Below are 22,178 nucleotides of genomic sequence, written 5' to 3' on the forward strand. Positions count from 1 at the left end.
ATTTTAAGGGATCAAATTCCAACATTAGTTGGTCCAACCAACTTATCATGAGAACAAGCAACATTAAAAGCTCATGAAGAATTTTCGAATTCTTCAATATGTATTTAATACTTAATATGCACATCTTTAGGATGTCGCAATCGTTCATGTCAGTCATGAACTTTTATAATAGTAAACTCCAAGTTTACCATGACATGTATTTTTCACTTTAGTAATTTCAGATTTACTATTGCATAAATAAATTTCAAATGTACTACTTTAGAAGTAGATTTCAAAATAACTCTTCTCAGTTATTCTGCCTCTTTCAGAGGTGAGCTGTGATACCATTACAATCAAGTACACGTTTGTATTGATAAGCTTTACTAAATATCACCACATTCACCTAGGGAATGAATCTATGCTTATAACAATTAAAATTCTCATTCTCATGAATGAAATATGATCATGTCTTAAGTCTATCAAATTGATAGCTTATAACCTTTTTATGATATTGCTACTTCAGGAGCAAATCGAGGCATACATATGATCTAGAGAATTTTTCTCTAATATATCTTATGATCATAATATGCGTGTGAAAATATCATCACTTTTGATGATTATTATCATATTGTCCCTCCACGCATATATTCGTGTATTCAATCACTTGTCTTCTTTCAGATATATTATGCACTGCTATCACATACACTTCAAGAATGAAGTAAGTTGTCATATTTCAGACTTATAATATATTGTTACTACATTCACTTCATGGAATGGAGCATATCCAATGGGATATATTTCATGACTTTTCATTAAAACACATTATTTTGCCTTAACCATCATAATATTATCAATATGGTGCATTGAGATTCAAACTCAACGTCTTATCCATATAAAGGCGTCTTAGACATAAATCGATGGGACTTAAACCCAACATATTATCATCATTTTTGATAATATTGTTCTTGAGGAATAAATTTAAAACATAAATGGTTCCAAACCAATTATTTTTTCTCAAATCCAACAATAATTATATTATTAGTAGCAAAAGACAGATAACATAAGAAATTACTAATCTTGAAGTTACCTTCAGATTTATAATCTCACCTTGTTTCGCAGAGTCTCGTGCTAATAACGTGTTATAAAATAATAAAGAACAAGAAGAAGAGTAGAGCGAATAGAGAGAGTGATTCTTATTTCTTCTCTTGAGGGATGATTTACAATGAAGAAAGTCCTTTTAGTTTCACATTAAAAGACATATACATAAAATCTTGATAGACATCAAATAGATTTTGATAGATATTCACTATAATTGATATATATCAAAACAAATTATTTAATTTTAAATAATCAAACATTACACGTGTTTTGGATACATAGGTTGAAATATGGAAAAGTTGGATATAAATAAAATAGGTAGAACTCAAAGAATAAAAGGCAACTATCTTTCATCCAAAAAACACTTCTTTATCTAAAGACACATTTTATTAAAAAGACACCTCTTCAGAATACTTATAATTCTTAATTTATTTTTAAACAAAAATCCAACACATTCACCATGATTAATTTTTTTTTTCCTTTTAATAATTCATTAAAAATTTGCCTAATTGATCAAATGCTCATCCTAATCTAGTATCATAAAGAGATCTTCCCTTGTTTTTCTTTTTCCTTAAAATTGATTCTCAAAATCGTCCTATTATAGGAATAACACCTAACAATTATTCTATTTCCTAATTATACAGTTAATGGATGAGTAATTTAATAAGAGAGAAAAAATAAAGGGTGAGTACATTGATTTTTTTTTTTTAAATTTATCAGTAAATTTTATTTAGACAATTAAATTAATATATTTTGATTGAATACCTGAATATATCACTAAGTATTTCTATTGGATATTTCTGTTCAGGTCAAATTTTGATTTCTTTTTTTTTTTTGGTGTTCTCAAATGCTTATTTTGTAAATAAATACAATTCTCACGAATTACTGGTCCTTTTATAAGATCCTAAACTGTAAACATTTTTGCTTATACATCAATAAAACTACAAGTTCTTGTAAAAAATATTATCCCAACAATTTTTTTTTAATTAATGTATGTGACAATTTTCCATACAATTTTTTTTAATTAATGTTTGTGGCAATTTTCCATTGTCATATATTCAGAGGTGACAATTTGTTCTTATTAAGTCCCTGGAATTACTGATCCTTCTATAAGATTCTAGAAACCACAACATGCGTGCTGGTATTAAAGAAATTAATCATAAAAAAATATTATTGTATTTATTTCATATTCAATAAATTAACCTCGGGAAAAAATTTATTTATTATAATAGATATTTTAAAAAAAGTACTCCATAAAATATTTTTTCTAATTAATGTTCGTAAAATAAGAAGATATGCATTTCCTTTTGCTTATTTTTTTTGTTTTTTTCAAATATAAATTTTAATTTAATTATTTATAATTTTCTCATAAATAATGGATTCTCTGTATAACTTTTTCTTCCATTTAAATCAGTTACAAAAAAAAAAAAAAAATGCCACCCAAAATATACCATTATAAAACAATGCATAAATCAAAATCTCTCCAAGGGATGCGGGGCTGGTATTAGAAAAATTATTTATAAAAAAGTATTATCCTATTTGTTTAATATTTGATAAATTAATCTCGGAAAAAATATCTTTATTATAATAAATTTTTTTTAAAAAGTACTTCATAAAATATTTTTTTCTAATTAATATTCCTAAAATAAAAAGATATGCATCCCCTTTTGCGTATCTTTTCTGTTTCACTTTTAAAAATATTAATCTAATTCCATAATTTATAATTTTCTCATAAATAATGGATTCTCTATAATTTTTTTTCCATTTAAATCTGTCACAAAAAACCATAAATACCATCCAAAATATGCCATTATAAAGCAACACATAAATCAAAATCTCTCCAATGGCTTTGTTCAACTCCTATTCATTCCTTCTCTTGGTATTTCTAGCTATTATCGGTTTGGCTTTTGCTAGGAATTTAGGTACATCATTTTTTAATTCATCTTGCTCATTTATATATAAAAAAAATATTTTATATTGATTTATATTTGAGTCGAGGATCTTTTGAAAACCTCTTCTTCATCTTTACGAGGTAGTGCTAAGGTTTGCGTGCATTCTATTCTCCCCATACCTCTCTTGTTGTTGTTTGTTATTTTATACTGATTACATCAAGGTCTGCATACACTCTACCTTTTCTGACCCCACTTATAATCGTTGTTATTTTATGTTGATTACCTCTGAAAGATAGTGATAAGATTTGTATACACTCTGCCTTCTCAGACACCATTTATTATCGTGTTATTTTATACTGATTTATATATTATTTATAAAAATTGTGTATTAATTTTATTATTTATTTATTTATTTTATTTTTTGTATGGACAGATGAAAAAGTTAAAGTGAGTTGCTATGAGATATGCAGAGATGCATCTTCCAATGACAAGTGTTTGGCGTTTTGCATAAGGAGATCTTTTGATAACGGCGGTTGTATTTTAGACCCAAACACTCAGATAGCCAGCTGTTGCTGTGTTATTTAAATTACGAAATTCACTTTTATTTAAGTTTTAATTCAATGTAGTTATAATAAATATTAATGAAAAATTAATAATTTTCTATTACACCTGCTCTTTTTATTTCTTTTTTTGCACTTTTTGTTGTCGTGTGGTCATGAATATATTGTGGAATATATAATTTATATGTACATACTTTTTTTGGACGAGTATAAATTTAATTGCAATCGATGAATGGTGTTTATTCTCATTGGTTTGATTATATATATTTAAGTAAAAGGCTGAGATATAGTACAATTAACCATGATTAGTACAATAATGGTGGTGAGTTTTTTTTTTTTTTTTCTGTAAATGAAGAGAATCTAAACTCATATATTAATACATCTAAGATTTTACCTATTTGATCAAATGCTTATCCTGAATTAGACATAATCTAATATCATTAAAGTTACCTCTTCTTTTTTTCTTTTTTTGTTTGTCTTGAAATTTGATTCTTAAAAAAGTAATCCCTTTAATTATGGAAGCAACATATAGCCATTATTATTATATTTCTTAATGTAATTTAGTAATGAATGAATGTTGTCCAAAAAAAAAAAAAAAACATTTTAGGCATCGATTAATTCGGATTCGTACCATATAACGCACATCTAATTTCCAATTAAGACTTTTTTCATTCATAGAATTCAAACTCAAGACATAACTTGGGTTGCTACGAACCAAAATCACCAAATGGTGAGTTAATGCAAAAGCAGGCCAAGCTCCGTAAAAGTCCAACAGGACTCCTATTACATCCACCCTCTCACAGTCGAAGGTTCCGCAACACGTTGGAGAGCTTTTAGATCCCGTCCTACCCTAAAACGCCCATTCCCCTAGAGTCCGAAGTGATTCTCATTCTCACCGCAGCCTTCTTAAAGCCGAAAGAAAGCCAGGCAAGAATCTCATGGTAGTACAAAGGGAAAATAGAATCGTATTTGGGAGTGATTCTTCGGATCAATCACAGATTCTCGATCCCGTCTTTTGACTTCCACTCCAGTTGACCTCTCTTGTTTCCATCCCGCCATGAGAAGGTCAAGACATATATATGATTAAGAGTGAAAAATAATCTTATTCATCACACCACACCACAACCATTAATGATACATTTCCCTTATTTTTTATTCCCATTTTAGATTTTTTCATTGGGGAACATCAATACATTTCCGTATTTTGTTATGTACGTGAACTTGGGTCATACGAGACCCGATATATTGGAGTGTATACACAAACATCTCACGAGTTGTAAGCTCATCAAAGGATTTCGTTCTGAGTTATTGTCGATGTCTCACTTCATATGACACTTTTCGCTTTTTTGAAAGTTAATTTGACTAATTTTTAAAGCTAAATTGAGTTAGATTAACTTGATAGCTGAAATTAAAATTTATATATTTAAAAACTATACTGTGCCATGAGATTGAGGTTGCAAAAATAGAACCGACCGATAAACCGAACCGATGAAAATGTTATTGGGTTAACGGTTTCTTATTGGTTTTATAAAAAAATTTATTTGGTAAACAGTTTGGTATCGGTTTTAGCTTACTGGGTTATCGGTTAGGATATACTAAATTATTGTTTTATATTCCTATTTATGTTACATATATAAATCTCTCTCTATATATATGTATATATATTATATGAACTACTTTTTCACAAAGTATTAACCTATTCAGGGCAACAAAGACACTATATAAAACTCAGCTATTATTGTATTAAAAAGTTTGAAGCATTTACAGCTTCCAACAATTAGGATTCAATTTTTTTCCGAACTAACATTCAGTTCAAGTTTGAAGATTCTTGTAAACTAAAATGCATTGCGTAGAATTTTGGCGGAAACTAAAATTTCATTTTTTTATGCTAATTGTTACTATTTCTATTTTATAAGTATTTTTTTATTGGTTAAACCGAAAATCGAACCGTTAAGGACCAAAAATCGATAAACCAAAACTGATAAGAAAATATCTTATTGGTTGGTTATTGATTTTACATATTTAAAAATTGAAAACCGATAAACCAAACTAATAACACATAAAATCGAGCCGAACCGAACCGACTGATGTACACCCCTAGGTTTGAGAGAGTATCCTGTCTTTTTTTTTCAACCGTAGTTGTCCAGGTCCACTTTCGCATGCCTCAGCGCTACCACCTCCAACCAGCATCTTCAAGGGATAGGGTAGATGGGAAGAATCACCAAGTGATTTGAACCCGGTTCCCGAGGGATCAAGGAAGTTGAATGAAGTCAGGAGGGGCCATGTTAACGCGCACCGTAAAAATGAAGTGAATGGCTTTTTTTCATCTCATCAATGACACTATGGTTTGGTTGGTAGTGTTTTGTGGCAGAGACTGAAGAAATCACCATTTTAAGAGTAAGATGAACAAGGTCATAGGTTTGTTGGTCATGTTTTGGGTTATTGTATTCTTTAAGGAGGTGCATTTGATGACCTTAGGTGTTGGTACTTTTTAGATGGGAAGTTGGCAAAAACATGCAACCTTGCTGCTGCAACAACTGCAACTTACATTCCACCAGAACGAATGAAAATCTGAAACTGAAGAATTTAAGTTCTTTCTACCATATCCAACGACATGATTGAAGTTCACGAAGAGAAGAAAGAGATGAAAAAAGGTTTCATGGTTTCGAGAAAAAAAAGGAAGTCTCCATGATTAAGGCAGAGAGAAGTGAACAGGACACTTGAATGACAAAAATGTCTATTGCAATTCCTTAACATCAATGATTGTTCTTAAATCAAACAATTAAATGAATAGTTCCAGTACAATATGATATGTAAAATGCTGTGTTTCCTCTATTCAAGTCCAACTCAACTCAACTTGCTCAGCTCTGCTTCCACTATGCTAAAAATAGTTGAGCAGCTTGTGTGTGAGTCACCAACTTCTTTGGTGAGCTGAAAAAAATACAATGCCATTTGATATGCAATGAATCAAACATACCCAGCGATTTTTGCTTCCGAGGAAGAGGCGCTTATCATGGGAACTGGAATGATCCTCCGATTTGGGTATTGCCTGCTGGAGGATTAATCGCCACCCAAAGAAGGGATATGGTGATCGCAATAAGTCCTGACCATACAAAGACAATGGTGGGTGTCCTGCCTCTTCTGCCCATAAGCCCTTTCGCAAAGGGGTAGAGATGTGCCAAAACCCAAAAACTGAAGAATACACCTCCTATCAAACGACTCCATTGCGGTATTACACTATATATTGTCCGGCTAAAACCGACTGCTATTGCTATCAAGTTCACCATCATGATTGTAATTGGTGGAATCATGAGGGACGTCCATTTAACGAGATACAGATCAGCAAAGTCATCGTCATCTTCATCACCAGCTGATTTTGACGTCAAGGTGAAAGAAATTTCGATCCCAGCAACAACTTTTAGGAGCCCCTGAAGCACAGCAGCCAAATGAGCACTTGTCCCTCCAATCAGCCAGAATTGCTCATTCCTCCACCACTCCTCCAACTCGATGCCTGACCACTTGACCTCGAGCACCGCAAGCATGCAGAGGGTGACTGTGATGGTCAGGAGGTACACAAGAAAGGTGACGTTGAGTGTTTGGACAATGAACTGACCGGAGAACAGGGACAGTGCTGGAAGGAAGCAGTAGACGATTAAGAAGATTGATGTGAAGGGATAGATTCCACAATTGAGGTAAGCAATTTTCTGTAAGAATTTCATTTTTGAGCTGGACAGGAGGGCATTGTTCCGAGAGAAGAAGATTTCAACTGAACCAGTAGCCCATCGAAGGACCTGATGGAGCCTATCAGTGAGATTAATAGGGGCAGTCCCACGGAATGCATCACGCTTGGTAACACAATAAACTGACTTCCAACCCCTGTTATGCATCCTGTATCCTGTCACAACATCTTCAGTAACTGAACCATAAATCCATCCGACACGTTGTCCCCACTCTGTCTTTTCCTCATACCAGCAGGAGATGACACTGATGGCCTCTGCAACAGTTGATGCATCAAGATGCTCTCGAGGAATGGTCAAAGCACCAGGAGGGCGTCCATTCTTCACAGCTGGGTGATCTGCCAAAGGACGACCTTGGAACTCCGCCACCGGAATTGAATCAATAAGGACTGCTGAGTTCCCAAAAGCCTTAGGAGCCAGTGAGAGGATCATTTCTTCATCGTCTGAATCACCTCGTCGCAATGCCCGATGCTCTTCTGATGTATTAACATTCCTCTTTTTGCGACCAAAGCAGCAGCTACAGCAACCGGACTGGTGCTCCTTGGCGCGAGGAGGGTCAAAACCATAAAGGGCTACCCTTCGAAAGAGACATCCAGTTCCCACATACATTGGACCTTGTAGCCCATCAAGGGCCCTCATGTTGCCATCGAAAAAGACAGTATTGCGATTGGCATACCTATCAGACGGGTCAATGCCCTCAAACCTCTGCGGGAACTGAACATAGCAAAGACGATCCCCTCCCCTATCCATCATAAAACACATACCTTCCCTGATAGCCTGGGAGTTGTAAACGTAATGGTCGCAATCAAGGTTAAGAATAAATGCACCATTGGACATGATCGCAGATGCTCGAACCAGGGCATTCATAGCTCCTGCTTTCTTGTTGTGATCATAGCCAGGGCGTTTTTCACGGGAAACATAAACAAGCATGGGAAGACGGATATCAACATCAGTCAGGTCAAAAACTCCATCCTCATTGTTACCATGCAGTGGATCATCACTTGGAGGTTTCAACATCACCTGCATATTTAAAAAAGAGATCATGTTAATAGCTGCAAAAACTTCAATTTGTTAACTTGATTGTAGGTGAAATTCCAGAGAATTTAGAGTAGACACTAACGAGAATATTACCTGTATTATTCCAGCATGATCACCCTTGGAATGCTCAGGTCCAGCATTCAACCATGTCCCAGGCCAGTGGGTTCCATCTGCCATCCAAGTAGCTTTTGGGATCTTCACATTCTCTACCGGTTCATCATCAGTCTTCTGCCTCTGTTGCTTCATAGCCTTAATTTCTTCCCTTGCATGGTACGCGTCAGATCTACGGCGAATGGATTCCGGCAAGCTATTGATACGGACCTTAAACTCATCATACTCACGCTTTACCCGCCTACGATCCTTAACAAAGTCTTGCTTTACCTTGTTTTTGTAAGGATCCTTCTTTAAATTGAAGTAACTTTCTGGATTTCTAGGTTCAATGTTATGTTTACGGCAAAATGGTACCCATAAATTAGCAAAACTTGCAGCTTCTGCCATTGCCTCGAAAGTCAAAAGAGCTCCTCCATCATCAGAAACATAACAAGCAAGCTTTTCTACAGGATAATCTGCAGCTAGAATGGACAATATAGTATTAGCAGTTACAAGAGGGGGTTCCTTCTCTGGATCAGCGGTAGAGACAAACATATCAACACCAGGGAGATCAGATCTCCCAGTAGGATTGCCTGGGCTAGGTGTTTCAAATTTGTCTTTCAAGACACCAAGATCAGTAGCACGGTTGATAGGGCAAAGCTTGGGCAATTGATCAAGAATCCAAGAGAAAGCAAACCATATTTCACAAACGACAGACATCCCCCACAACCAAACTGCATCATTGTTGGGATGATTCACTCTCCATGCCAAGAAAAGTCCAAGTACAACAAACCGAACAACGATCAAAAGTCTGAATGGAAGAAACAATAGAAAAATAAAGTACATGTCAGCTCAAAATATCTGAACCTGTAGATTGTCATTGCATGACATCAAAGCTAGACAAGCCAATGAACTACTTCTTCTTTCTCTCCAGTTTATCACTAGAACAATAGTGATAGCATTATTCAGGTGCGGAGAAGAAGAAACGTATTCAGATTTCCTTTTCTTTTTATATCTTATAAATTCTAAAAGAGTGATTAAGTAGAGCTCACAACTATTAGTATCAAGATTAAAACATGACATAGAAGGACTCTGAAGAGTAAAAGGGGAAACGATTTACCTATAAGGACTTAGGATAGCAGCAGGAATTTTCAATTTGCGCGTAAGTGGCCTCCATGGTTTGTTCATCAGTTCAGAAGGCTCCATAATATCATCATCTTTTCCATTTACAAATTCACCTTCTTTTGGCCATATAGCATTTCCATACCCATATGTGCCCTTTGTTTCAAACAGCCAACGGTTGTGATCAAAATCCGAAGTGTGGCTCCTAACCAATACCGACTTGGTTGATTTCATGATTGACAACCTTCTCTCCATCCTTGACATCCCAGCTGGTGCTGGGAGAGGAAGCGGACGATCATTGGCTTCCTCCCAGTCAGTGACTTTATATTGCTCTTTACACCCCGGGCATATACCATCACCAGTTTTGACAGCATCCAGGTAACAGTCTCTGCATATCTTGAAATCACATTCACAGGGAACAATATCAATGCCCCTTTCATCACTCATCACTTTAGCATCGCATCCAGGGATAGCACACGACGACCCTTTTGCACCAGCCATTTGGGGATGATTAGCCTCTGATTCAATCACCTTGTCCATAAGATGAGCGCGTGTAACAGAATTAAAACCACCCGTGAACAGTGAACTAGATACATACTGCTCTTCAACCTTCTGAGAAATAGAATCCATGGGCTGATTGTCAGGAGTCGGAGGAAGATGTACCATATAGTTCATATAGTCACTGCTGCTAAGTTCACTATCAAGATCATCCCTTGAGTAGTTCACATATCGTCCTGAGGAAGTCCGCCGTTGGAAAGTCACATGTGGAGGAAGTGGAGGTTTGCCATGCTGTAAATCAGGCAAATCTGAGGAGTTTGACAGAGATGATCTACTAGCTTTGAATGATTTTGACGCCATTTCCACAGACTAATTCAGATTTAGACCGAGATCCTGAAGAAAGAAAACACTAACCTTGTTCAAGATGGAAATCCATATGTAAATTTCATGATACACATGCTCAATCATTATCCTTCTAGTGTGGGGAAAACAACCAAATTCACTAATTCAATAAGCATACTTGAAAGGAAATTCCATGCTAATAATGATGAGAAATAACTACCAATGCCAAAAGCTTTGAAGTCTTAAAATATTAGTAAATTAGATTCCAAAAACTTGTACCTCTTTTTCTTTTTCATAAACTTGGCTTGAATAAAAACCATAAAAGCTTGCAACTTAAAGAGAGATACACAATTTGGACATGATATTCAAATGATGTCAAACTTCAAGTCAATTGTCCTCAAGAAAGCTATCAAACTAGATCAAGATGAACAGATCCAAGTGATCTTTCTGTAAACCACCCCAAGACACCAGATACAACAACAACAACATACCCAGTGAAATCCCACAAGTGAGGTCCGGGAAGGGTAGAGTGTACACAGACCTTACCCCTACCTCGTGGAGGTAGAGAGGCTGTTTCCGATAGACCCTCGGCTCGAGTAAAGCAAATCATCATGAATAACAATCAGCAACTAAAATACATAAATGAATAACAAAAACAGCAACTTCAGCCATTGCCACTAGTACTAAAGCATAAAAAGAAATGCAATCAACACTCCAGCAAGTAACAAATGTAAAGACCTTTACAAGAATTGAACAGTAAATAGAGACAGCAGGCTGTACCTATCAATGAACCATCATTTTTTGCAACAAAACCAATTTCTGCTTACAAAAAACTTGTCAGCTTGTGGATCTTTCAAATCCAAATTCTAAATCTTTCAGTTTTTCAAAATGGGTAATCAATTATTTCAACTTTCTTCTGCATATACTAAAACTAGAAACTTCATAAGCCAAAAAGCTCCAACCTTTTTCAGAAATCAAGAATGGGATTTTATACCCTTTTTCAAAAAATCAAAAAAATGAATGAATCTGAACCATAGAAATGCAAAATGGGTATATGAATAGATTCTTGAAAAGACAAAAAAAAATAAAAAAAAAAAATTAAAGGAACTTGTTGTTCAAATGCTGACTCTTTACTTTCAATATAAAGTTTTTTTATCTCATCTTTTTTAGTTCAATTTCTGTGTGTAGCTTTAAATAAATAGTAGGAATATAAGCAGAAAAAATGGAAAAAGTTTCACTGTCTTTCTTACTAAAACATGTTCTGTAATGGCGTGTTTTTGTCTTTTTTTATTTTTATTTTTATTTTTTTTTAAATATATTTTTTAGGCAAGAAAGGACGAAGAAGGAAAACTTTCGTCTATTTTGAATTATTTTTTTGCCAACGTGGTCGGAAAAGGGCAAATCAGATATTATTGCCAATGTGGAGGTTATTCTTGGTATCTAATGCAGATATTATGATTCTCAAAAAGGGGAAATAATAATAAGGGCCTTTGAAAATATTAAAAGTTGATGATTACACATGGATTGGAAATAATAATAAGGCCTTTGGAAATATTATTAAGAATTAAGTATGAAATTGAATTTTATACTTTTCTTGATTAAAAATATAAATCTATTTTTAAATAAATTAAGTATAAATTTAATTTCAAATATAATCTTCGATATCCTATTTTATATCATAAAATTTGAGTTATTTATTTCATCTTTCAGATGGAATAGATTAGTTCAAGAATTATAGTCTTATGATTATAGCGTTGGGATAGTTTGGCAATGAGTTCTAATAAATGAATCAAGTTGTTTCTTATTTTTTTTAATTAAAACAACAAAAAGGAAATTCGTATTTTGTGAAAAGAGGTTCTAGGGAGAAGCAGGGCGGAGCTACATTGCCCGAGAGACTCCTTCTTTGAGAAATTATATAGTAATCATACAGATAAGTAAAATTTTGATTTTATTGTGTATATATATTTTAGTGTTTACACCTTTTGACACAAGTTGAAGGTTTAGTGCAATAATTAAGGTGTTACGAAATGATCGCCTATTCGACGGCTCAATAACTCTGCCGGGGTGTGGATGCTTATTGTTCATCGAATAATTAATCCGCGCTTTTAGATAATCCTTTTCTGAGGAGAATTTAAAGGACATGTGATACCTTCTATTATAATGAAATAATTGAAATCCGTTTAATCTTTTCAAGAGAGCTTTTGTAAGACCCATTTTTGCCTCATCTAAGGCTAAGAGAAAAATATAATTGTCAACATAATATAAAAAAGAATGTCTTTCACATAATTTACAAGGAGTATCTTAACTTTCTTTAATATGGTAACATCCACATTTCGCTCTAACTTAATTACTCAATAGATCTAATGTAATTTCCCATTCATCCGTCTTGAAAGAGAAGATCGACGCACCCCCACCTCCATTCTTTTCTATGTAGTTTACCGTTTCTACAACAACAAAATTTTCCTAAAGTATATGATCCTAACTAGCTAACAATAACAACATACTCAGTATATTCCTAACTAGCCACATAATTATAATTGTTTGAGAATTCTACTTGAAATCTTCTTAAACATTAATAGTGTGCCATAGTGTATGGTCAAAGAAGCAAATCCCCCTAAAACAAAGCACCTAGAGTTGAAATGTAATTACAGAAGTGCCACCTATTGCTTAGATGATGTTAAGCGCGTAATTAGCGGAAGGCATGAGGACTTCACGATAACTGTCTGTCTATAATATGGTGGCCCAACTTTTATGCTATTCTAATTTAGTGCTTCAAGTTTCAACGCGGGAAAAAAAATAAACTAGGCTGGCAACAACTCTTTACCCACTTTAAAACGTCATTAAATTTTTTTTTCCTCTTCTTACACTATTATTAATTACTACTAACTGTTTATGCATAATTAATTTTGGCTAACATCGTACGTGGCTTCATTACTTTCAGTATATATGTCGCTTTCTCAAACTTAACACAGTTTAACCCACTATACTTCACTTACGTTAACCATCACATGTGAGGATGACTGGTAGTTCAAACTATAAAAGGTGACACTGGTTATTAAGACAAAAAGAAATGCCCATCTTTAACTAGCACCAGATTCCTCAGTCAGTTGGAATTTATTTTTTTATTTTTTTTTTTAAAAAAAAGAGTTAAGTAAATTTAAGATAAATTATTTATGCATATCAAATGAATTTTTAAATATGAATATTGAGTCTTTAGCTAAAAATATTGAGGTCTGCGAACGGGTAGATGCACCATTTGATTGTAGACCAATGGCTTATCCGAGCCCCAAAAATTAACTCGTGAACTAAAGAAGGTCTACTACCATACAGGGAAATCATGGTAGCTCAGTTGGTTGGTTGACTACCTAAACTTTTACCTTGTTGGTGAAGATTTGATTCCCCCAACCCCCAATTTCTAGAGAAGGTCCGATAACATACATATAAGGAGGTAACAATTTATACCTTCCACTAAAACGTGATACTGAAAGAGTGCATGGGTTGCAAAGTAGTGCAAACAGAAAGGGGGTACTGATAACAGAAAGGTGATGGCAACACGACTTCAAAATACCAAATCCAAAGCCAAGATCCCTCGAAGAAACAATCATTCCTATATCGTGTGAAAAAGAGGGCAATAAGTTATGGGGACCTACAGAGAGAGAGAGAGAGAGGGGTTTAAGAAGAAAATCATTATAATATAAGATGGGATCTAGAAGCAAAAGGAGGTCGGTGACCTGTTGCCAGGAAACAACAGAAATAGCCCAAATGACACAGCTCATGCAACATGCCAAGGCAACAATCCAAAAAACATGAGCACGATCATCATCATGATTTCATGAATAAACAAACAAATTAATCATCATGTGTGCTTTGCACGTACTCAGCCAGCCTTGCTCACTAGTCATTGCACCCATCACCTTTACTAAAAAGGCATGTGAGGTCCATCTCACATTCAGTACTCATATGTTCTTATAATAAAGTAGTTCAATATCTTGAGGTTTCACTAGTTGTATCCATTACCTGATATTTCCCTTCAAGAGACCAAGATCTGTACAATAATAATAGTAAACATATAAATATCCGCACTGATAAACATACTTGGATTATGTTCAAGTATATACTAAAAGGAACCGGGACCAAAATAGGCACAGATGTCACCACTCCTATGAAGAAGTTACAGCCTTACAAAATTCAAAACAACCACAACATCTGGAGGCCGACCATTTCCACGAGTAGAAATCCACTAAAGGTATGCATACAAACCGCGTGCTATTGAGTTTCTGTCATCAAGCTAACTTAAACCTTCTTCAGATAAAATTACACACAGCTTGAATAACAAATCAAATTTACTCAGTTCTTAGTTACACAAATCACATTGTGCCATGTCTGATAGAACTAAATTAAACGTTGAAGGGAAAATTTCTATAATGCAAAAAGGACATTTTTTTTGTTGTGACAAAAAAGAGAAACATCCGTGATCTACAATCAAGACAATGGACCTGGGCTTGTAATATTGGGATGTCTGCACTCACAAGTGCACACACTTCTGGATCCTCTCACCACCCGCTGTGACCTTCGCGTGTGAAGCTTGATGTTGACCAGCTTTCCTGCCATCTGTGGAATAACCAGAAAATGAAGGGAAGCAAAATTTCAGGAATCTATTACCTCATGCTGCACTTACAGATGGAATAGTCAAAATAGATGAGAGCCCCCACCCAACCCGAGGAAACAAAGAAAAAGAACCTCAAGAACTACAACTTTTCATCAAAATGAACAGGCATTAGTGAAGCAAATTATCATCACAAGATGCTGATTAATACCAATTGCACATACCAATTGCACGAATGTATATTAGCAATAAAGCATCACGAGCAAATCAAATATAAAATAAGAAAACTGACCAACACTATAAATAATTTTAACACAAGCAAATCACTGCAACGGACGTGAAGAATGTCCGGACTTTCTGCCTAGAGGAATCCATTTGATTATATCATGCAGAATGTTTCTCCAATTTCACCCGAATAAGCAGTTCTCTATCAAAACCACAAAGAAAGTGGACTTTTGATCCATAAAGCGATAATGAGATTTGGTTTGCAATTGGGGGAGGGGGTTCATTAATATGACGAGATTTAAGGCCCAAACAGCAGTTTAGTGGTCGTACACGATTCACACCTCAGCATCATTATTGTTATCTCATCACAAGCAACAACAAACACAAAGGCATAGGGATTCTCTTCACATAATATTTTTGTATAGATGAATCAATCCGTCCAAAAGGAAGAGAAACAAGGGATTGGTAAGAATGACTACAAAGACATAAAACATTCTCTTGCCTTCCAGATATTCCCCCCTTCGTCATAAGGCACAAAAAGAGATACTTCCGTCCCAATTTACGTGACAGTCTTTTCTTTTTTTTAGTTATAGTTCCAAAAAGAAAGTTACTTCTCGATAATTAGTAATAGTTTAACTTCAAACTTTCCAGTTTACCCTTATTACGATGATTTATAATACACTTGACAGGATTTGATTAGTTAGAACCACAAAATCCAGCTGTCACAAAAAAAAAAAAAAAACAATTTCACAATAGCAAATAGAAAAATAACAGTCAACTGAACAGAAGTAAATGCCGAACTATTCACCAGACTAAACTTTCCAGTATTGAGATGATTTATAATATACTTGACAGAATTTGTTAGTTAGAACCACAAAATCCAGCAGTCACCCCAAAAAAAAAAATCACAATAGCAAATAGAAAAATAACAGCCAACTAAAGAGAACTAAATGCCGAACCATTCTCCAAACTAAGTCTTCAGGACCTAGCGGCTGAGCTGGATGAGAATAAAGAAAATGCTTTGCGTACTGCATTCATAAGCAAAAGATTCAAATGTTAGATCAACTGAGGGTTTTATATAACTTACAGAAACAACAATTTGAGCAAAACATCGCTAGTAGAACAAAAACACAAAATTAGGCAATTATATTCCCAACAATTTTATCAATTGATGACAAACCTAAAGAGATCTATGTACCTTAGCTAAGTTCGCTTGCAACTCTTTAATTTGAGCTGCCCTAACACCTTTTAGAAATGACAAAAGCCATCCTGGCTGCAAAGCATCACTCGAAGAGACAAAGAGAGCAATCTGCCGAAGAAAAACAAGAGTGAGAGATACACAATGTGCAATCATTTCTTCATCCTTCCCTCCACGTTCACTCTCCTTTATGGAGGAGGGAGGAACTTTGTTGGGTAAAGAGCGTGAAATTTATGATTGAAAAGAAAGATGAATTCCAGCTTCAATGCAATTACAATCAAAAACAGAAATCCATGTCATACGACACTTCAGGAGTAGGAGTAGGTAGTTTCGAGAAAACTGATCACAGGGCGAGTGAGTATCACATACTCCCTCTGTTTCAATTTGTTTGTCTGGTTTTCACTTGACAAGGAGTTTAAGAAAGTAAAGAATACTTTGAAATCTTGTGGTCTAAAACATGCCATGTGTAAAATTAGAATAAAGGAGTTGTCAAAGAAGGAAAGGAGGCATTCTTTCTGAAACGGATTTAAAAGGGAAGACTAACAAATTGAAACGGAGGGAACATCAATTTCCACAGAAACTTAATGTTCCCCAGTAAACTAAGTAGTATAAATTAATAGATGCAACTTCCTCATAGACAACCAAAAACTACTAAAAATTGACCGATGTAACTTCCTCCTAGGCCATCAAAATTACAACCGACCTTGAACAGATACTGCAGCTTTCTTGACTGGCACTTCCTATTATGAGCTACCAATTATGAGGACCAAAAAAAAGGGCAGCCCGGTGCACTAAAGCTCCCTCTATGCGGGGGACCAGGGAAGGGCCCGACCACAAGGGTCTATTGTATGCAGTCTTACCTTGCTTTCTGCCAGGGGTTGTTTCCAAGGCTTGAACCCGTGACCTCTTGGTCACATGACCACAACTTTACCAATTCCTCCAAGGCTCCCCTTCCAATTATGATGGCCAATAATCTTAAATTTATATTAGGGATTTCCATAAAGCATGCATCAAAGGCTATGTTCCAAAAAGAAAGCCATTACCTAAGTTGAAAATTAGTACCCTTTTAACACTTCGCCAAGAGACTGATAGAAATTGAAATAAGAATGCCAAAGTAACAAATACCTTCCGATAATCAAGAATCCCCTCAAAAGGAAGCTCTAGTTCGTCGCTAACTATGACAGGAATGCAGCCACTGACAATTGCATCAAACAACCTGGCTGATGATGGGGTGTCACCAGCTGGATTTAGGCAAAATATACTCCTGTTTAACCAAGGAAATAAATATAAAAGCACTCACTTTACTGTTTGAACTGATGAACAACCGCCACTTCAAGAATTTAAAGATGACAATCAATCTAAATCTTACTTGCGCATGCCACTCTGTGCTGCTGCCTTTCCTTCTTCTCCAGCAGTTCCCTCCTCGATGGATACTCCATCTGCACCGCGAAGCTCTTCCACAAGTTTGGCACGTATCTTACCACCCTGGAAAAGAAGATATCAGACATCCACGACCTACCATAATTCTGTTTTATTCTCACAACCTACCATAATCATAACCACTCTGCGGAAAAATATTCTCATTCTGAAGAAACCAAGAAACGCAGTGCATGGAATACTTGAAGAAAAGCAGATTCAAAGGAAGAACTTGTAACTATAGCAACTACTAACAAACTAACCCTAATAGACCGATCCAAAAATGAAAAAGGCAAATTAACCTTTATGGTAATTAAGTTATAAACCATCCATACAGCAAGGAAATAGTTGGGCATCCGATTCTGCACACTAACGGTAAAATCATAGAATACAAAGCAAGGGGAGAATGGAAAAAGTTATTAATCTGGTTCACAACTGCGAAGTAATTGGTAGTTTCAGCATCTCCTGAATAACATGAAAAAAAAAATCTTTTCACCAGCTCATTCATTAATCATCAAGAATTTCTTGCACTGTGTATATATAACTTTCCAAGGTTACAAGGTAGCATCAACTACATAGAAACTTCAGTTCTTTACTTATAACAAGAACATTGAAAGAGTGAACAATGTCAGAAAATTTAGTACACATGTTCTGCCCTAGCAATATTAAGCAACCAGTTAGTAGTATGATTTAGCAACTAGCTCCTACCGAGATTTTGTCTTAATATGGAAAGAAATAAGTAACTCGTTATTCTAGGATTTCACAATTGCAAAAAAGCTAATATTTTACTGTGTCATCAACTAGCTTGGAAGTTCTTTTTCCATCATTTCATGCCCAATCCTCAAATATTTTGAAATCTGCAGATTTTGGGAAAATTATTAAAGCCAACATGGTAGCACAGAACCCACTTCACTGTCATTAGGAGCCCCCAAATATTCCAAAACATTTCTCCAGATATCATCTTTTAACCAACTAGATAAACGAGAAGAAACAAGAAATTAGTGTCAAGTGGTACACGAACTGAATAAAACTCGATGATTAACACAGGGTGAATCTTACAGAATTTCTTTTAAGTCTTCCACGGAAAAATAGCAATGTTGTCCTCCTTGATGCAGATAAACATTTTGCATCACATAGATCAAGATTGGCGACATAAGGAAGTATCAGGTCTTTCTCAAGATAAACTTGCCCAGGCTTGTACCTGATGTTCAAAGCAGCCACAATAGTTGATGTTAGAGCTGCAATAATATTCAATTGTTGTACAAATTAGCAGTGAAGATATTAACCAGTTCCCTGTTGAGTCCATATCAGGGAGCAACCAAGTAGCTTTCTTCATAAACTTGCGGACAGACTTGAAAGACCAAGGATGATGAACTGGAAGTATGTGATCTCTTCCCTCGGATCTATTCCAAGCTGGTTGATCCATAACCCACTTCAGAGCCTCCTACATTAAATTTTCTTTTTTTAAACAAAAAGAGTAATAAAGAACATCACTTATGACAACAGCACAGCTACATAAAGTCTAGCATCATCTTCCACCAACACAACAAAGTCTTTAATCTGGTCGCAGAATCCAGAGTTCTATTTAAAATAGCTAACAAAAAATATCAAAGTTTAATGCAACTTGAATTTGATCTCGATAGGCTTATATCAAAAAAAAAAAAAAGATTGTGTATGTATAACTGTATAAGTTTCAACCGTGGTAAATTGAAAGGGGAAATAAACAATCTTTTATAATACATTTTGATACTAGTTTTGCCCACTCAAAATTAGCTGATCATGGAACAAATTTTACAAGCTCTCCTTCCAGCTGGGGATTTTCTTCCCTTTCCCCAAGTCTGCAAATAGAGCAGCATGTCTGTTACTAAGTTGTACCTAATCAAGATGATAATTCTAATGTGCTTCATACAAGATAAGGAAGAGATAACTTCAAGAAAATTATTAGAACCGTAACGATAACAAGGAATGCCCAGTTTTTTTCCAAAGAAACTACTTCTTTCACTAGGTTATGAAACTGAGAGCTCCAACACAGTAGAAAAATTAGCCTACGAAACAAAAGCATGGAAAGAAATACGTAGCTTGAGCTACTAGAGTTCAGAGTGGAGTTGATTCCCAAAATATATTCAGGGTTGTGCTTCAGTCTGAAGCAAAATTATAAAGATAACATGTAGCTAGAATCACTCATAAACATCATATTAAGCAAATTTCAGTGAGACATTCGTGAATAAAACATGAATAGAAAAGCAAGATAATGTCTTGAGTTCAAATAAAGCTCATAAAAAGTTCAGTAGGAATAGGAAGAACGAAAAACGCTATAGAAGAAAAGCACTCACACCCTATAAAGAGCCTTGCATTGCTGTTTCTCCATCAAAAAGAAGCTAATAGTAGTGAAAAACGGAATGTAAAACAGGTCAGCTTCCTCCTGCTTATGTACTCTAACAACATTTTTCAGTAACCTCTCCGATTCTGGCGCTATCAAATCCGCCCACAGCCAATAATCAATTGAATGCTACAGAAAGGAACCAAATTTACATTTCATCATACTAAGCTAAACAAAAAATGTAACTAAAAAGGACAGCCCAGTTCACTAAAGCTCTGCCAGACCACAAGGTCTATTGTACGCAGCCTTACCAAGAGACTGTTTCCACAGGCTCGAAACCAAGACCTCCTCGTCACATGGCAGCAACTTTGCAAGTTACTCCCACACTCCCCGCTATGTATGGGTACGGGTAAGGGCCGGACCACAAGGGTCTACTGTATGCAACATTCCCTTACATTTCTGCAAGAGGCCGCTTGAACCCATAACCTCCTGGTCATGCGGTAGCAACTTTACCGGTTACTCCAAGGCTCCCCTTCAAACAAAAATGCAACTAAATTGACACAACATCAACAACATTACCTGTTCGATCAAGCGGTGAACAGGACTACCATTAGAGGTAAGATTAGAAGTCTCCTTATACGTATTATGAAACAACCAAAGCAAATCATAAGTAAATTTCTTCGGCATTTCGTAAACATAAACTCTCAAAGACCCATAAGCAGGGTAAAACGGTTCATCAAAAATCCTCCGATTCTCATTTCTCCAAATGGAATCATCCAGCTTCCTAGCATCCTCCTTCGACGTCGTTCCTGAAACTGTATCTTCAGTAGAAACTCCGGATCGCTGAGATTTGGTTAGGAATTTTTCGAGTGAAGTTACGAAGGAGTAATCGGGAACGGAGTTAGGGTTCCGGGAGGAGGCGGAGGAGATGACGTGGCCGGCGGAGTGCGGGGAGGAAGAGTAGGAGGAGGAGGAGAAGATGTAGAAGAGGAGAGTGAGAGCGAGAAAGGCGAGGAGAAAAAGTAGTAACGGAGATCTGGGTTTGAAGTTTGAGGAAGTAGCAGTGTGATGTCTTGCCATTTTGGGGGTATCTGCATCAACTCATTCACTGCTCATCTCAACAACATACACACAAATGTCAATGTAATATTTTTGGAAGTTGGAAAGAGAGAGATATCCAAAAGGTTAAATTGAAGAAGAGAAAAACAACATAAATTTATTTTACATATAATTAGTAAAAATCTCATGATCAAATTATAATTAGCTCTCCATACATTTAATAAAAATAATCTTTTTCTTTATAAAAATACATAATAAGCCTTGATACTTTTTTTCAATTTTAGATTTATCGAGATAAATAATACATTTATTTTCTTTGTAAAGATACATAATTAGCTTTCGATATATTTATTCTTTTTTTGATTTTGGATCTGTCGAAATACATAATTAACTTCTGATACATCGAACGAAGATACATAATTAGTTGGAATTTTTATAATTATTTTATAAGAATATATTTATGTTATTTTCCCTAATATTTACTTGAGATGCAGATCCATTTCTCCTAAAGATGGCTTGGTGCTACAGTAGTACTACAAGGATGGGTGACTCGTTTTTTTTTTTTTTTTTTTTGAGACTCCATTTTTGTGGGAGTAACTGAATATGTTAGTTATATTTTGATTAACTTGATTAGTGGTGTTAAACAACATGGTTAAAAAGATGTAACCATGCACATGTACAATCAAGCATAGCTGTTTTACTTAGAATCAAGCATCTACTGAAAATAATTTCTCAATCTTGATAAGGCAAGGATGAGATTGTGTGCCCTCACAGACTCTATATGCGTGGAATTACACTGGATCCTTTTGTTGATAAATTGTACCGACTTAAAAATGAATTAGTGTTCGTAAGATTGCAGAAGAAACTAGGAAGAAAAATAAGAAGGGACTGGGTGTGGGATAGTATAACGCACCAACAGGTGATTAGATGAAGATTGAATTGTATGAAAAGACTTAACATGAAAATACTGTGATTCCTGAAATCGAAGCTAGAGGCGC

At 35.2% G+C, this 22,178-nt stretch overlaps 2 protein-coding genes and 1 long non-coding RNA gene across 4 annotated transcripts; 1 reads left to right on the plus strand and 2 right to left on the minus strand.

Annotated features, from left to right (window-relative positions):
- The first annotated feature begins 2,839 nt into the window (after nt 1–2,839).
- On the plus strand, nt 2,840–3,635 carry LOC124897110. The gene is made up of 2 exons (XR_007053721.1): nt 2,840–2,999; nt 3,403–3,635. It is a non-coding gene; the product is annotated as an uncharacterized LOC124897110 (long non-coding RNA).
- A 2,614-nt stretch (nt 3,636–6,249) lies between these two features.
- LOC107862931 (cellulose synthase-like protein D3) lies at nt 6,250–11,679 on the minus strand. Its single transcript, XM_016708648.2, has 4 exons — nt 11,137–11,679; nt 9,515–10,407; nt 8,398–9,205; nt 6,250–8,286 (listed from the first exon to the last, which is right to left on the minus strand). Exons 2-4 carry the CDS (start codon nt 10,372–10,374, stop codon nt 6,541–6,543), a joined length of 3,414 nt encoding a protein of 1,137 aa, XP_016564134.2. The 5' UTR covers nt 10,375–10,407; nt 11,137–11,679; the 3' UTR covers nt 6,250–6,540.
- A 3,002-nt stretch (nt 11,680–14,681) lies between these two features.
- On the minus strand, nt 14,682–21,321 carry LOC107862930 (probable arabinosyltransferase ARAD1). Of its 2 annotated transcripts, XM_016708647.2 has the most exons (9): nt 20,701–21,321; nt 20,137–20,310; nt 19,088–19,245; nt 18,861–19,002; nt 17,755–17,870; nt 17,511–17,649; nt 16,386–16,496; nt 16,147–16,215; nt 14,682–14,967 (listed from the first exon to the last, which is right to left on the minus strand). In XM_016708647.2, the coding sequence occupies exons 1-9, from the start codon at nt 21,199–21,201 to the stop codon at nt 14,839–14,841; spliced, it is 1,539 nt and encodes a 512-aa protein (XP_016564133.2). In that variant the 5' UTR covers nt 21,202–21,321; the 3' UTR covers nt 14,682–14,838. The 2 variants fall into 2 exon arrangements, with proteins under 2 accessions (XP_016564133.2, XP_047265505.1); XM_047409549.1 differs by lacking the exons at nt 14,682–14,967; nt 16,147–16,215; nt 16,386–16,496 and adding an exon at nt 16,504–17,428 and having other exon boundaries at nt 20,701–21,319.
- Nucleotides 21,322–22,178: the final 857 nt, after the last annotated feature.

Source organism: Capsicum annuum, chromosome 3 (genome assembly GCF_002878395.1).
Source record: "Capsicum annuum cultivar UCD-10X-F1 chromosome 3, UCD10Xv1.1, whole genome shotgun sequence".
NCBI classification, from domain to species: Eukaryota; Viridiplantae; Streptophyta; class Magnoliopsida; order Solanales; family Solanaceae; genus Capsicum; species Capsicum annuum.

Coding starts and splice junctions, on each gene's coding strand:
- LOC107862931 (XM_016708648.2), bottom strand. CDS start 10,374: ATGGCGTCAAAATCATTCAAAGCTAGTAGATCATCTCTGTCAAACTCC. Junction 9,206..9,514: donor GCTATCCTAAGTCCTTATAG/GTAAATCGTTTC, acceptor TCTTCCATTCAG/ACTTTTGATCGTTGTTCGGT. Junction 8,287..8,397: donor ATCATGCTGGAATAATACAG/GTAATATTCTCG, acceptor TTAAATATGCAG/GTGATGTTGAAACCTCCAAG.
- LOC107862930 (XM_016708647.2), bottom strand. CDS start 21,201: ATGGCAAGACATCACACTGCTACTTCCTCAAACTTCAAACCCAGATCT. Junction 16,216..16,385: donor TGCAAGCGAACTTAGCTAAG/GTACATAGATCT, acceptor TTATGAATGCAG/TACGCAAAGCATTTTCTTTA. Junction 14,968..16,146: donor AAGACTTAGTTTGGAGAATG/GTTCGGCATTTA, acceptor GTTATTCCACAG/ATGGCAGGAAAGCTGGTCAA.